This window comes from Rutilus rutilus (genome assembly GCF_951802725.1).
Source record: "Rutilus rutilus genome assembly, chromosome: 15".
Taxonomy (NCBI): Eukaryota; Metazoa; Chordata; class Actinopteri; order Cypriniformes; family Leuciscidae; genus Rutilus; species Rutilus rutilus.
The window spans coordinates 10,368,091-10,384,598 of NC_140220.1; the positions used below are offsets into that span (position 1 = coordinate 10,368,091).

At 36.8% G+C, this 16,508-nt stretch overlaps 1 protein-coding gene across 1 annotated transcript in view; it reads right to left on the reverse strand.

Moving 5' to 3' along the window:
* vta1 (vesicle (multivesicular body) trafficking 1) overlaps positions 1–16,508 on the reverse strand; it is a 43,628-nt gene that overhangs the window by 7,634 nt on the left and 19,486 nt on the right. The window contains exons 3-5 of the mRNA XM_084432705.1: positions 14,619–14,746; positions 8,695–8,770; positions 5,904–6,015 (exon numbers count right to left, since the gene is read on the reverse strand). Coding sequence (XP_084288831.1) covers positions 5,904–6,015; positions 8,695–8,770; positions 14,619–14,746 — 316 coding nt within the window. The remainder of the gene's footprint in view (positions 1–5,903; positions 6,016–8,694; positions 8,771–14,618; positions 14,747–16,508) is intronic.

The following is a 16,508-nucleotide window of genomic DNA, read 5'->3' on the forward strand; positions in this document are numbered from 1 at the left end:
TACTAATCAGGCTTTTCTGTTTTCTAACATTATCCCATTCAGTGCTGAAAAGATGCCCGTGTTCACAGCATTTTCTTGCATAATTTTATCATGAATACAAATCATGGAACAAATGACTCTCACTGCCAGTCAAGCCTTTGATGAAGTGGCTTCAATCTGAAAGTACCAACACAATTTCCTGTAACTAAGGAGATGCTTGGCACCACAGTGAAACAAACACTACATAATAATGTGAAATTTGGACCTGTGGAATTTTATCAGCCTAATCTATTATACAAGTGACCTTTTAATGTAATCTGGTTTTGAGTTACACACTTTTCCCCCATCAAAACTCTGGAATAAGTTGATGAGAGCAGTCATGACACGGAACCAATTTCAATCAACTGCGAGCTGAACCCTAAGACACCCCAAAATGAGTGCTGAATATAAATAAATAAAACAAGAAAAAAAAAGCATGATATTTCAATAAACTGTGGCAGTGTTCTTCAATTTGAAATTTAACATCAATCCCAGATTCATAATGTTTCTAAAAGCCCCTGGGTAGATTGAATTTTGCAAAAATATTATATTACAGTAAAACACAGTTTAGAGGTTAGCGCCATATATATTTGCCTGCATCAGCAACATTTAATAACAAGGTAAAACTTCAATTTAACATTTCATCACTAGGAACAAGTAAATAAAGCATATGAAAAACACATGTCCAAATTTGGTTGATTTAAACATGCTGTTTTGACGACTTTCCTTTCCCTAGACATGTGTCAGGGGGTTTATTTTCATAATCGGCAGAGAAATAATAAGGGTGGGGCAAGTCAAATAAACATTATGCTCTTATGAAAATATGGCCTTCATATGGTTTCTGTGCAGTGGGGCTTAATCAGCCACAGATTAGGGGGATTCCTGGTCAATCCTGGAGAAAAGTTGTGTTCTCCGAGCGATGCTGCAGGCGGATGAGGAATTGTGAATAAGGCCATAAGCTGGCAGACTATGACCATGAAAGCCTATACTCAAGATAGCTTTGTACTGCTATAGTGAAAAGAGAGGTTGTGATTACAGAATGATAGCACCACAAAAAGCCATCCCTTCTGTTCCTAAGAGCAATAATCCACACAGAAGGGCTGGATGAAGAGCAGAGCTATGCATAAACAAGCTGTGGCTCTGGAGAGCATTCTGAACACCTGAATGTCATGCTTTTCCTAAGAGCAATGGGGGGAATAAATACCATGTAGAACTAAACTGCACAGAACACAGAAATAAATGTTCATTTTGTCTATGTGAGTAATCCACATATAATTCAACCAAGCACCTGCTCTTCTCTAAACAGATTGTTGAGCCCTATATGGACCTGGACTAAAGGTCAATTGCGGTCTAACAAATCAGCACGAAAAGAAAAGGCTGTTTAAAAAGAAAAAGAAAGACTGCAACCAATGACAAAAATGATACAGTAAATAAGCGGATTTATTTTGTGAGCAGTTGTTGCTGGATCGATGTGCATAGATCCTACCTTTCACTACCCAGTGCATTAAAAAGATCGATCTGTTAAACTTAATTTCAAAACTCTATTAAAGGTCTCACTAATGAAAACACTGCAAACTCCGAAAGGCCTTTGTTTTTAAGCAGGAAGGTGATGGAGGGGGAACCAACATTGGCTCTAGCACACGATGGATTTGTAAAAGTCAACATGGGGCTTAAGAAAAGCTCTCTCTGCCAATATGCCTCTTTATTTATTATTGATCTGCCCTGATAGCCGAATTATGAAATATTTCAAAGGGTGTGCTCAACCGAACTCTACTGCAGCTGGCCAAAAATTGTGACCTAAATTACACTTAAAATAAAAATGTATTCTGTGCTAATTAGTGACAGGGAGGGAATGGATAAATTGTGAACAGATGGAATTGTTTTAATATGAGAGAAAAGTCATTTGTAGAATTGTAACATGCATGCAACATTGCAATTGGAGGAGATGCTGTCATAATAAAAACTAGCAGCAATCAGAACTGTTATGGGTGATTTCGTTAAAAAAAGGGGTTCATTATAAGGAAAAATTAAATTTGCAGCATGTCCAAATCACGTTTTGCAATCAGTCATGCTACATAAAGTTAAAATGTTATACATAATCATACTGTACAAGTATGCATATGGTCATGCCTGTTGCATTTGTCTCAATTTAGTCCAACCTTGGCTATATAATCTACTTAATGCAAAACCATTTAAATAGAGCAATCCACAGATAACTACCTGAAAACTACAAAAGAGACATTTAGACAATGAATTCAGCATGTCTACAGGATGTTGTTCACTGACTTTTTAAACGTCTAATTTTTTCCAAGCTGTATACTTGTCCTGACATCGGAGCCCATTTCTGTTTGACCTTAGTTTCTCAACTGGGCTACAGTAAAGAGACCTTTACTTTCCATGGAGTCATGGCACGGGTGCAAAGCCTGCTCCAGGAAACGAACAGCTACTGGTATAAACACTGTAGATGAGTCTTAGGAATAGTATACTAATTGAGAAAGTTGTTACAGATCAGTTTTCTTTCCTTCAAATAAGCCTTTTTCCCATGCCCCGGGGCGTGCTTGCCGTGCATATATTCCCGTAAGTTGGAAAGCCAAACTCGGCGAGGAGACAATACCACTAGTATGGCTCTTAAAGGAATATTCCACATTCAAACACAAGTTAAGTTCAAGCAGCTGTTGTGGCATAATTTTGATAACCACAAAAATTAATTTTTACCCAGCCCTCCTTTTTTTTTTTTTTTTAACACTTTACTTTAGCTTTTATGCATAATGCATTACAAAAGTATTTTTAATTGTACAGTCGCATGGATATTTGTAACCATTATAATACTTATCTATTCATTGTTACACCTTTAACAAATATAATCCATTAAAACCATGACAAACCACCAATTTCAATTGCAACAATGAATCTGCAAAATACTATAATGCATTTTAACTTTAGTTACAATTATTTATGATAAGATATAATGCATTATAACACACATTATGAATACCTTTATAATACATTATACATAAAGGCTTTAAGTGTCACCAAATCTTGTTTTGAACACACATTCTCCCTTTAACAGTAAAACTGAACAAACTGTTAACATGAAATATTAAAGCACTTACCCCATGTAATCGGAAAAAAAGTAGCAATTTTCTTTGCTAGTGGAAATAACAAATTGTTATATCCTCTATAATAGCACATTTCCGTCTGTTTTCATGATATGTTGAAATGCACCATATTTTTGATGTAAGAGCGACTGCAGCCAATTGTAACTTTGCAAACTGTTGCAAACTGTTATTTGTTATCGTATTTTAATTTATTATCATAATCAAACACACTAGTTTGTAGCACAAATAGTTTTACTAATTCTAGTTATTTACCAATCGAAGCGATATGAATTGGAATTCTTGCACATTCACAGAAAACAGTTCACTTCTGCTATGAAAAATAAGGTGGATAAGATGCCCTGAATGTGTTAGTTGTCATTCTGGGAACCCACATGCACAGGAAGAACACGATTAACAGAAACCGAAGAGTTTATCAGCTGACCCAATGCAGGTCTGACCTCAAACAAGGTCTGGTGTTCGTTATACAGCACATAAACATCTTGGCATATTGTTATAATAGGTTTTATAGGGGACCTCCTTGGAAAAGGCAATTTGACGGACACATGGAACGAGACAAATACTGTGATAAGCATGCTATCATGTAACAATTTTGTCTTGGCAATGCTGCACATCAGTGGGAATAACCAAACATGAGGTCACTACTTAACAAGAGGGGCCCAGCTGCTAGATGTAAAGCTAAAGAATTCAAATTTAAATATCAGTATAACATGAAGAAAACATTTGTTACATGAGCTTTAACAACAGTTAAAAATAAGCAGAATAAAAAACTGTTCTGATACAGACATTTTAAGAGTATGTCACATACTACAGAAACATACGGTGCATGCGTGCGTCCCAACGGCTCAGTCTACAGATGACTTCATCTCTGACATGAGCAGGTCAGGTCAAAAGCAGCACGCCCAGCAGATGTGGAGAGAAAAGTGATCTAACTAAACCCCCACCGCCAAGCACTACTTTGACCTGCACATGAAGGAGAAAAATTCTTTTCAACAACCTTCTCAAATACATTATCATGCAGTCAAACGTTCACATCTTTCACATCATCTCTAAACAAGATACGCTTTTACCATGATCCCGCAACAATATAGTTAGTGATAATATTAAACTAAGAGGTTCAAAATTTAGCCTAACTGCAAAAGGTGTTCACAAATGTCTGGACTCATAATATTTAAATTTGCATATTCTACCTCATAAATATGCTATATTCCAGGCCTATTGAACTTGAATTCGACCTGCCAATAGCATGTTCGTGGCTCTCTTGAGATTGGTAGTTTTTTTTATTTCACTCCATTTCTCTGAAACTTCTTTCCTTGATGTGAAAATATGTCACTGCATGCGCTCTGTGGAGAACGTGTGTGTGTCATCTCTCAATAATTCAGTTTTAAAACCAGTTAAGTCTTACAGTCACTGAATCATCCAAACTGAAAAAAGACAAAAACCACCAGTTCCAAGTATGAAGAATGAAAATTACTCATTCACATTAATGAATAAAATTAACTCTCAACCTGTGTGTTTATTATGCAATGAAACCATAGCAAAACAGAAAAAGCACAATGTGAAAAGGCACTATAGAATGGACGCACAGCTCTAGTATCAGCAGTCTGATTTATTATCTTTATGGAAAAATTATGAAAACAAGTTTACTGCATTTTTTCAGAATTTCCTCCTAGGCAGGAATCTTTCCCGTGAATAATACAAAATGTTTTTAAAAAACTAAAAAACCTATAAAAATGATCTTTTATTTTTTTAAATGAACAAATATATAATAACAAAACTGCTCTGCTGATTTCATTTACAAAATATTCTAGCTCGGGCCTGCCCCGATGAATGTATCATTTGGCCCACTTCTTGATGAAGTTGAATAGCCCTGCTATATGCCATTGGCACAGCCATGGTTTTCTACGTCTGGTGATCATTTATTTAAATAAAGTTTCAAGAGGAAATGGATTTGGGTATTGCTATTGTGTAAACACTTTCTTTAGGAGGATGAAATGTCCTTTTCCTTTCCAAAGTTTACAGAGACATTAATTGCCGCCACCACAGTGCAACTTCCTATTACTGTTTGTCATTCTTTTTCCAGTCCTCCTATAAACCCATTGAGGTACTTCTGACATCAAACTACTTCAGTTAGAAGGTGATTAAGCTTCAGACAACACCAGAGACTACACCTATTTACTAACCATAAAAAAATGTAAAGTACTATCTCTATCCGGCAAGCTGTAATCTGTTTGGCTGGCTTCACAAATCCCTTATTTTAAATCTTAAATCAATTTGTGTGGAAACAACGTTTTGTTTACTGGTACTGTATTACATTTATTTTCTATTACATTTTTAAAAGACAAATTTAAACTCTGACTAGGTCTGAATTCACTCTGTGTAACCCTAACTTGACGTGATCTTCAGCCCTTTCCTTCCTAATGACTAGCCTTGACTGTAAAATAGTTAGGCTACTCAACAGTGAATAATTTTCACACTATTAAAAGGGGTGGCAACCCTGATCTCCAGATTGTTAAAATAATCACTACATAAATAACAGCCTGTGCTGACTTGCAGGGGGAGGGTCACTGGGCGAACCAGTCATCTCCTGTGTTCTTCACAACTTTGATAAGGCACACAATGTTCTAACATTTACTGAATCAGAAACAACAGACTCACATGGAGAAAGCCCCTCAGTAATCCTGAAGTAAAGCCCCCCATCTGGTGTGTATTTTGTTAATGGGAGTCACAGGACCATTCTGGGGGAGCAGATATAATATCAGCACCTACCATATGCTTCCCCCTCCATTCCAATAGGACCGGGCTGCGGAGTCTCGCCATTCTTTAGGCAGTTGTGGATGTAGGCTGCCTTCCACTTTGCATACTTCCTGTGTTGGATGTTCTGGAAAGTAGTGGAAAAGGGCAGAGTCAATCAGCGAATCATTAAGTATATAAGAAATGCTCAATTAATGAACTTTCTCTGCAAAACAATAGGCGAAAAAGGAGCAGGATCTGATCTGATTTATTTATAATAAATACAGCAATAAGACATGAGAAGCGGTGCATTAAAAGGGATCTGATCTTCAATTTTGCTGTAAAGCAGCTCTAAAAAGATATTAGTGTCATTATTCAGCTGAAGTCAGTTCAGTGTTGATTCAGTTCATTTTATAAAACAAATTATGAAACAAAGTCAAATCAGCTATAAAGCAGTTTCGTTCTCATCCAATAGTGTCAGTACAGTCAAATCAATAATATTACTGAATTATAAGTAAAGGGGCCGCTTCCCTAAGAACATAAAGTAAATGTACATCATGTAAAGTACCGGTCAAAAGTTTGGAAACATGTTTTTTGAAAGAAGTCTCTTATGCTCTTTATTTGCTCAAAAACAGTAATACTGTGAAATATTACAATTTAAAATAACTGTTTTCTATTTGATCAAAAATACAGTAAAACATTACTACTGTGAAATATTATTGCAATTTAAAATAACTGCTTTCTATTTTAACAAATTTAAAATGAATTGATGAATGAAAATGACTTTTCAGCATCATTACTCCAGTCTTCAATGTCACATGATCTTTCAGAAATCATTCTAATATGCTGATTTGGTGCTCAAAAAAACATTTCGGCTTATAATTATCAATAGTAATATATCTGTCACACCACAATAAAGAGCGGCCAAATGGTATTTATTGTTTGAATTTGATAATAAAATGGGCAGAATTTGAAATCTGAGACTTTGTTTCATATCAAAAGTAACAAAGCCTATTGTGATTTATTTGATGGGTTGCGCTCTACAATCATTCATCAACTGATAACAGCAAGATCAATTCTTGGGATTTTGATTAGTCGCTTAAAATCGATAGAAATCTATAATTTTTTACCTAGCCCTAATAACAACTATTTTTTAACTTTACACAAGGACCATTTTTTTGTAATGTGAAAAACTAATTCAATGCATTTAGCATATTATTTATGTAAGAGCTGTAATTATTAAATTTGTACAGTATATATATATATATATATATAATGCAAATCCTGCTGGAAAATGAAGTCAGCATCTCCATAAAGCTTGTCTGCTGAAGGAAGCATGAAGTGCTCTGAAAATGTCCTGGTAGACGGCTGCATTGAGTGGACAGCACAGTGGACCAACACCAGCCGATGACATGGCTCCCCAAACCAACACAGACTGTGGAAACTTCACACTGGACTTCAAGCATCTTGGATTGTGTGCCTCTCCATTCTTCCTCCAGACTCTGGGACCTTGGTTTCCAAATGAGATGCAAAATTTGCTCTCATCAGAAAAGAGGACTTTGGTCCACTGTGCTTTATTAAATCCAGAGTCAACGCAGCCGTCTACCAGGACATTTTCAGAGCACTTCATGCTTCCTTCATTTTCCAGCAGGATTTGCACCTGCCCACACTGCCAAAAGAACCAAAACCTGGTTCAATTACCATGGTATCACTGTGTAATTACTGTGTGATTTCATGTAATGTTCAAATTTTTTGAAATCCTGTTTTCATGGGTTTTATGAGCTGGAAGCCCAAATTATGTACAAATAAACAACTAAATACTTGAAATCGTTTAAGTTGTGGGCCCTGAATCTATAATCTATGGAAGTTTAACGTTTTGAATGGAATTATGGAAATAAATAAACTTTTTCATGATATTCTAATTTTTTGGAAAGGGTCTGTATATATGCATGCATGCACACACACACTTATAATATATGTATCTGGTTTATTTTCATCGCTCTGAAGTGTGCTGAAACCTGTAATTACACCACCAACTCACATCCATTAAAAGGGTTTTGCAGACTCTTGAAGCCCTTTCACATCTCAACTTCTACTTTTACATACATTAGTACTGAGTCCTGTTAAGTCTAGCACTAAAAAGTTCCCTTTCCTCGTGTAATTTAATATGGCACAACTCCTTGTGGCATTGTCAGAGAGAAACAGCACAGTAATGGAGGGCGATTCTGAGAGCTCATTGTTGAAATAGTCAGTCCAATGAGCTCTCTACAGTAGGAAAATGTCTGGCCCTTAGGGAGCGAAGAACATTCAATGAAACATTGTCCATCTTCGGACACAGGTCACTTCCCCTCTGTATAAAAGAGACATCTGCGGCCATGGCGACCAGTAGGGATGGTCTAATAGGCACACTGGAAATACACAGATTCAACTGGTGGATTAGCAACACTTTCCGGGCACAAATTTGCCAAGAACTGGCCTCTCAAAACCTCTGTGTACATTGAGACTGGTGAGGCGTTGTCAGTCCTTGGGCTCACTTTTATAGTTTCCCATTAATTTCCACGTTTTCATGTTTTCATAGCAGTTTTCGGATTTGAAAACGAGAACATGGCTCTAATGACGTATCTGATTCCATTAGACGTTTTCACGTTCCATTAAATTAGGCGAGCTTGTGTCTGTGCCATCAGAAACAGGGGGACTGTGTCAAGAAACACATCTCAGGCCCATATTTATGTCCCTTCAACACAAAACTTTGTCATATTAGCCTTGGCGTCAAAATATAGACCTACTCGGTTGACAATGTAGGAGACGAAAAGACTCAGTGACTCACCTCTTCTGATAATTCGCCAAAGACACTCAACACATCAAACAGAAGACTTGAGGTGTAGAAGGACTTGATCATATTCCTATGATCAAAACAAAAATTAAACCGTTAACACAGAAATGCAGTCATTTAGTTAGTACTTCTTTTCACTAAAATTAAGCCAGTTGCATGTCTCATAAAATAGATGTGTGAAACAAAGAACATCTGGATATAACACACATTACCGTTCAAAAGTTTGTGGTCTGTAAGGTTCTGTAAATTGCTAAATTTTTACATTTTAAAATAATGATTTTCTATTTTAATGTTTTAAAATGTAATCAATTTCTGTGATGGCAAAGCTGAATTTACAGCAAACATTACTCTAGAATTATCATTTGACCAGCAAAAAATTTGTTTAAAATTGATTTCTGAGATAAATGTTGAAAAGTTACCTGCTACACAGCAATAATGCATTTAGATCAATAACAATATCTATACATTTTAATAAGATATATTCAGACTTAAATGAGCAGAGATGCATTTGAAAAACAAATTAGTCATACCAAAATATTTTTCTGAGAACTCAAGAACCTTTGAACTAAAAAAATAAAAATAAAAGAGACAGTTCACTTCTTGTAATCACAAACCATTTTCTTTTACCATTTTAGTTTTCTCTTTCCAAATGTGGATTTATACTGTATGTTTACACATGGTACCATTAACCATGCATTGATGTCATTTGCATTGACCCAAAAGGTAGCTTTCTTGCTCAAATGTCAATTACCAAAGACAAGGTTTAGTTTGGCGTTTTTTAATTTCCTATGAACACACACCCAAAAGTCAAGCTCCCTATCACCATCCTGGGACAGATTAATCATAGTCGCACTTCTGCTGTAGTCAAACTCTATCAGGACATTTACATCCTCAGACATGCTGCTTTGGTCACTCTGAGAAAAACCTCATTCTCTCTTTAGAATAAAACCTTTAGGGTTAGGATTGTACATTCATGTACAAGAAAACTTTGCAAGTAACTTGCTGACAATCCCAGCATTGTTTTTCCAGAATGAGGATAAATGTCGTGAACTGCAGTACCTTTTATTAGTAATACCATCAAGTACACAATGATTCACCTTTTGCACTGTTTGAACAAACCCTGAGTATGTGAATACATCCTGAAAAGTGGCCTCTGGACAGGGAGTGCATGCAGGTCTGACAGCTTCCTATGGTAAGACTGATCTCCACTCTAAACCTCATCAGCAGAAAGAGGCCAAAGAACGTAAGGGCAAATGTGGCACGAAATGCCAAAGTTTATCCATTTCAGAATGTATTTTGAGACCTTAGAGGGAATGTTGCATCAACATAAGACTTTGTTAGCAATGAATATAGAGGTTCTTACGTCTACAACAACATCCTTCCTGAAGTCTATTTCTCTGAGATTTTATTACTTCTAGGAAGTGGTGGACAAAGTACACATCATGTACTTTTGAGTAAAAGTACAAATACTCTAAAATATTACTCCAGTAAAAGTATTAAGTACTCCTTTTTCAACTTTAATCAAGTAAAAGTACAAAAGTACTTGATTTTTAATGTACTAAAAAAATATTTAGTAATTTTATATACTTGTATACTTTTAATTTTGCATGCTTTATATAATCCTATTGCTAGTCAGTATGGAATATTAGTAGATGCAGATACAGATGATCTGCAAGTAAGATTATTTTATTACCAAAACTTGTCATACACTATCAAAACATAAATATATTATAATATCAATTTAGGTAACTGATAGGCTACTTCACGTGTGCAAACAAATGGGGGGAAAAAACTAAATATATTTGTATTATTTCATTTAAATTATGAAAAACAAAATTCATGTTAACAGAATAAAAAAAACCAAGTCACATTGGGATAAATGCATAAGATTTTAAGAACAACGCTTTGCAAGCATAGTTTTATATAATTTGAACTGCTAAGCAGCGGGGAAGATGCATGGGCATTAATTTGCGTTATTTTAATGTTATGTTGAGATGGTGATGTGGACATATCCGCATTCAAGCATTACAGTGGGCTTAAACAGTGGGCTTGATGTAAACAACCCTTTTACATCAGATTTTGTTCACAAAGAACTGACAGTCACGACCTAAATATGATTCTTATTTACAATAATCAATCCTAAAATTCGTCATGAACGCAATGATCTCCCATTCTTGGCTCATTTTGAATCGGACTAGTGAATTCAGTGAATTGTTAACTGGAGACTCGCTTTGACCAGATCATTTGAATCAGTGAGTTATTGACTCAAGAACAGCTGCAATCGCATATGAATACCTGAATGAATCGTTTGGTGCGATTTGCGATCTAATTTAACAGGCTCATTGAAAAGAATCAGCTTGTTCACAGATCAGACACCGCTGTCGCGTCTAGGAACATGTGAAGATTTCTTCAGTTCAAAATAACGAGGAATGTCATGTTTTTAGGAAATGTAGTGGAGTAAAAAGCACCATATTATGCTTTAGAATATAGTGGAGTAAAAGCAAACGTTTCTCAAAATAAAAATACTTTGTTACTGTTAGGGCTGGGCGATAAATCGATTTTATCGATTAACTCGAATGTGTAGTTTACGTTGATTTGTTTGAATGAAAATCGGTTTTCTCTTTTTCCCCACTGGGCTCCCGTAGTTCCGAACCGGCTCAGCCCCATAGACAGTAAAATAAATGGACACAGCGACCCCATTGGATTCAACGGAGAAAAGTGAAGTCAATTAGAAGCACTCACTTCCTGATGGCTGACCGTACTGCGCAGACTCAAACTGAGCTTGACGACGTAGATGTGCCGTGAGCAACCCGTCTGTCTTCTAGTAGCTGTGTCAAGAGAAATCTGAATCATTCCCTTCCGAAACTTGCAGAGACGGAGAGTGTGAGTAGGAGGTGTCCATGAGCTAAGAGCAGGAGAAACTTTTGCTAAGTATCCTGATTAATTATTTTGTCATTTTGCCTCCACGTCCCCCCGATTGCTCGCGAGCTTCTCCTCCTGTCCATACGGTAATTTCTCTACTGTGCGACAGAGAGTTGCGTGGTTATGACGCAATCGTTAGCCTATTTTTACAAAAACGGCTTCTACGTAAGCTACATGGTAATGGAGCCTTTTAAACATTTTCGTGTTTCTTTAGAAATAAATAATGGACAAATGGAGTCTTTAAACGTCTCAGATGTAAAGTTATTCGCTGTCAAAGTGACGCCAAAATGAATGGGAGTCAATGGAATGCTAACAGCAGGTGGGGGTCTGCTAATCAATGGCGGCGCCGGGGGAAGCTTAAATTTTTTCCGAAACATTGGCCCCCTGCTCAGCCCATTTTCATTGGAAAATGAAAAAGACTGCGGCAGCACCGCACACCCGCCAAAAAACAACCTACAGTCTTACAAACTGAATCCGCAGGGCTGCCAACTCTCACGTATTCACCATGAGACTCACGCAATCACCTTTTTACACGCTCTCACGCCACACATCCATTTTCTCGCACAGAGAAAAATCGCGAAGAGTTACTATTGATAAGAAACAAATTCTCAGCTCTCAGATTCCGTCAACTTAATTACGAAATTCAAACAATAAACACCGTTTTGGTGCTTGTAAATGTGACGTGACAGATCTCTTGATAGAGTTCAAGCGACACGTTAACCGATCATCTGTTACTCTTTACGACTAGTTAATAGTAAATAAACACGAATGAAAAATAGGTAATTTGAAAGATACAGTTCATACTGAAACGTAATCAAATCGATCGATCAGTGTTTTTCAACCGTGGAAAGGTCCATAAAACAGCTGGAGAACAATATGTCACGTAACGTTACATTTACCTCAGGAAAGCCATTTATAGCACGTTAGTTGAACTTAAAAAAATGCTATAGAGGAGTATTTTGCTAATTATGATAACTATATTACATATTATATTTGTACCTATATCATTAAACTATTATAATGTTGTTATTATAAAAAACGCATTATATTTAATTTGAGATGTTATTTTTAACCTTTAATAATAATACCAGCTGACAGGGCTCTGTATGTTTACAGCATTAGGTGAGATTTTTTTTTTTTTTTTGAGAAAAATTAACGTGTCAAGTCAAGCCATCTTCATTTATATAGCGCTTTTAACAATGTAGATTGTTTCAAAGCAACATGTATCTACTGTACCTAATATTTATCCAAAGGAATCGATATTGAATCAAGATCAGAATCAAATCACAAGAATTGAATTGAATTGAAATTGTGAAATTTGTGTCAAGCAATAATAAAAACAGTAACGTTAGTCATTGTACTGTAGTGGAATTAATTAGATAAGATTAATTATGTTACTAACCATGAAAATCTGAACTTTCATCTTATGATAAACTTTTCATTACACTTCCCATTTTCTATGTCTGATGGTGACTAACTTTCCATTCCAGATCTAACAATAACAGGATAACTTTTACTTCCTTTTATTTAGGATGTAGCCACCAGACTAACTTTCGATTTGATCTAACCTTCTAACAAACTTTTGATTTAATGTAACCTTGGTCGAATGGAACTTTGAAAAAGGACTCAATGTCCTGTTTATTTTGACTGTATTGTGAAATGATTGACTGAAATATTAACCCCTTACAATGTTTTTGATATTTTTCTGATGTAGGGTCAAAGGGTAATGACGGGGGGGGGGGGGGGGGGGGGGGGCTTGCTTTAAACAATTTAACCAATCATATTGATAGCGCATGACATGTTAGTCATGATGATTCTATTTTGATGTGTCTGGCTTTACCCTATAAAGCCTATTGTGTTGGGCCGAGAATCTCTGAGTATTGCTCGAGAACTCACGGCCGTTTTGAATAAACCATCTGAGGGACATTTACTGAAGTCTGTCTCATTTGTTTTTATACTGCGCAGCAAAGAAGTTAGGTTAGTAGACTCGGCCAGTTGTCGACTGAAGACGCAAGAGCTGGAGTATAAAGGTTATTAAGCGTCGATTTGTAGACGCTCTGTGTCGATGAGTAGACGCAACAGTTTTATTTATTAAGTGTCGATGAGTAGACGGCTAGACGCAACAGTTTTATTCTAGATAGTCAGATTTAGGAAAAATCCACCACAGTACCATGTAACCATTGTGTTGTCACTAAACTTAATTAAATTCTGTTTAGTTACCAAATGTTTTGACAATCACAATATTGTGATATTTTTTGTTTTGTTTTTTTACATCCCCCCCAATCCCAATCCACCCATTTTATGTTTTGTTACGTTATGTTATGTTACATTTTCACTGTTTACAAAGGCAGGGCCTGCCATCTTGTCTTTTTGGCTTGTTGTTTCTGATTGCACTTTAACCCCAAGGGGGAAATCCAGATCAAATCCCAGAAGGGAAATTCAAAACAAAATAAAGTTAAAACTTGTTTTGAACAATTGCTTAGTCATCTGCAGATTTCTTTTAAGTAGAATTTTTTTTTTTTTTTTTGGCCATATCGCCCAGCCCTAGTTACTGTTCAGAAGTGTTCTCAGGTTTATCTAGTCACAACAAAACTAATAATCACTTAAAATACAGGTAGTGCCAGTCCATATGACCTGAGGCCTGAGTCACTGCCAGGTATTCAGCTCTTGGACCCTTTACCAGCCACTGCACTGCCTATGACGTCACTGTCCACAACAGCTTCATTATACTGCTGTGACCTGTAACGCAACACCTGGCTAATCCATGCCGTCTCACTCCCAGGCAACCGCCCAGTACAGAGCCAGCTTTGTTGCTAATTTTAGCCTGCTACTCACTCCCTGTATGTGCAATAGTGACAGTGGGATTATTTTGTGTCACGGTTCGGTGAAAGGAAACTGTAATTAAGGTATGCGCATTTAAACAGCGAAAAAAAAAATCTGTCTAAATATTCTGGGGATGTAAAATGCCAACTAATCCAACCTGGACCTTGACTTACTTGTGGAAATGTCCTGATCGATCTTCACTGTCTGCATAGAGGAACATTTTTATAGCGTAATTCTCAACATGGGCATTGCCAACTATTTCCTGCGAGATGGATTCGTTGTCGCTGAGCTCCTTCTTCATCTGAAACACAAAGAACCACTCAAAAGTTAGTTTTCCATGTGCAGCACTGATACAACCTAAAGTGCCATGCAAATGTGGTCATATTAGCATGTTTTAGCATGGGCAGTACTGTAAAGAGTGTTTACTGCACCATTTATGACAGATTCTAGATGATTACTCTCTAAAGCCCTGGTTTCCATAGCATGACTCTATCATTCCTGAGAAGCATCAGCCACTTTGATTCCACTCCAGAAGCCTAGTGTAATTAACATTTTGTTGCAAAAGAGGGTCCCTCTGGAGAGTTGCCCACGCGCAATTAGTGGACTCATTCACCCAGCTATTATTATTATGATCAGCGACAGCAGGCGAATGAATTTGTCGCCTCATAATTCACAGAAAACTGTTAAAATGTAACAGACAATGACACTGCATGGACTAATGTAGGCTCATGATTATCCTCACTTCTAATAATACCGAGACAGCACAAAATCCAAAAATATCCATTTGTTTTCCTGGCCTGAGTTTTCAACAAGACTTCATGTCTTCAAGTCTTCATGGGCATCATCCCTCTCCATGTTGGTTCATTGACAATAAATGTGCTGTAGCTTCATTTAAAATAAATTGTACACTATGATAACATAAATAGAATAAATGTTTGAGGTGGTCCTGTATTAAAAATTAAACTTCATTGCAAAATCAAATGGAATTGCAAGTTTCAGCACATTTTCAGCCTTAACCCTGATCTCAGCAAACCATGCAACACATAGACGCCTGTGACCCGGTCTTTTTCTTAGAGGTTTGGAATGGCCAGCACCCAAACGCCAAAGCTTCAGCCAGTCAGGCTCTGCCTTCCTCTCTGTGATGTTACAGTCTGCTAGAGAGCGTCAGGTTTCCTTGTAAAATCAGTAAAGCAAATACGACTGGTTACATTTCAACAGGTGGAACCTGGGCGCCTGAATGGACTCACTGTTCACATTTTAATGAAATTTTTACCTATTCCGTGAAAAAGCACAGTGAAGGCACAGTACATCACTTGTACTGTATCGAAGAAGAATATAAAAACATAAGTCGGAAGGAAGCGTGCAAACACACTAGAGAGAGAGAGAAAGCGAGATTGGATGCTTTTCTGCACACTAAATCAAAGCCTTGAAACTAGATCTTGTCTATGCACACCGATTCCATGGGGTTCACTCAAAATCCCCTTGGACAAAAAAAAAGGAACACTGGAGTCATTTTAACAGTTACTAAAAGGAAGCTTGTTCTGTTAAGAAAAACGGAGAAGGTTCTATGTGTTTTTTGGCCAAGAGACTTGCTGATATTTAGAACGAGAGCAAGATATAGGTGAAGTGAACCTTATCACACGCATTCTGCTTCTCTGCGCAAGTCTATGACAAGCGAAAAGCTATAGATCCTACATCTTGCACGAAAAACTTTTTGCTGACATACGAGTCATTTAAATAAGTGGTTCCGAAAAGTTTCCGGTTTAGGCAGCCCATAATTGACTGTAGGTCAGCACAAATCATGTTTACCTCAAACACAAGTTTACCCATATTTACTGTAGTCTGGGTCATGTTTTCTTTTACCTTTGTTCATTGTTTTACAAGGGTGAGGGCATATTACAACCTGTCCATGTTGTCATCTACCTAATTTGTCTAGCAGTAGCTTCTACTAGTTGACAGGTGAATTTGACTGGATGTTGCATAAACAACAAAGATTTCACTTACTGTTTTACCTCTATATAAGCCTACTCATCTTGCTATCCAACTATGCACAATTAATATAT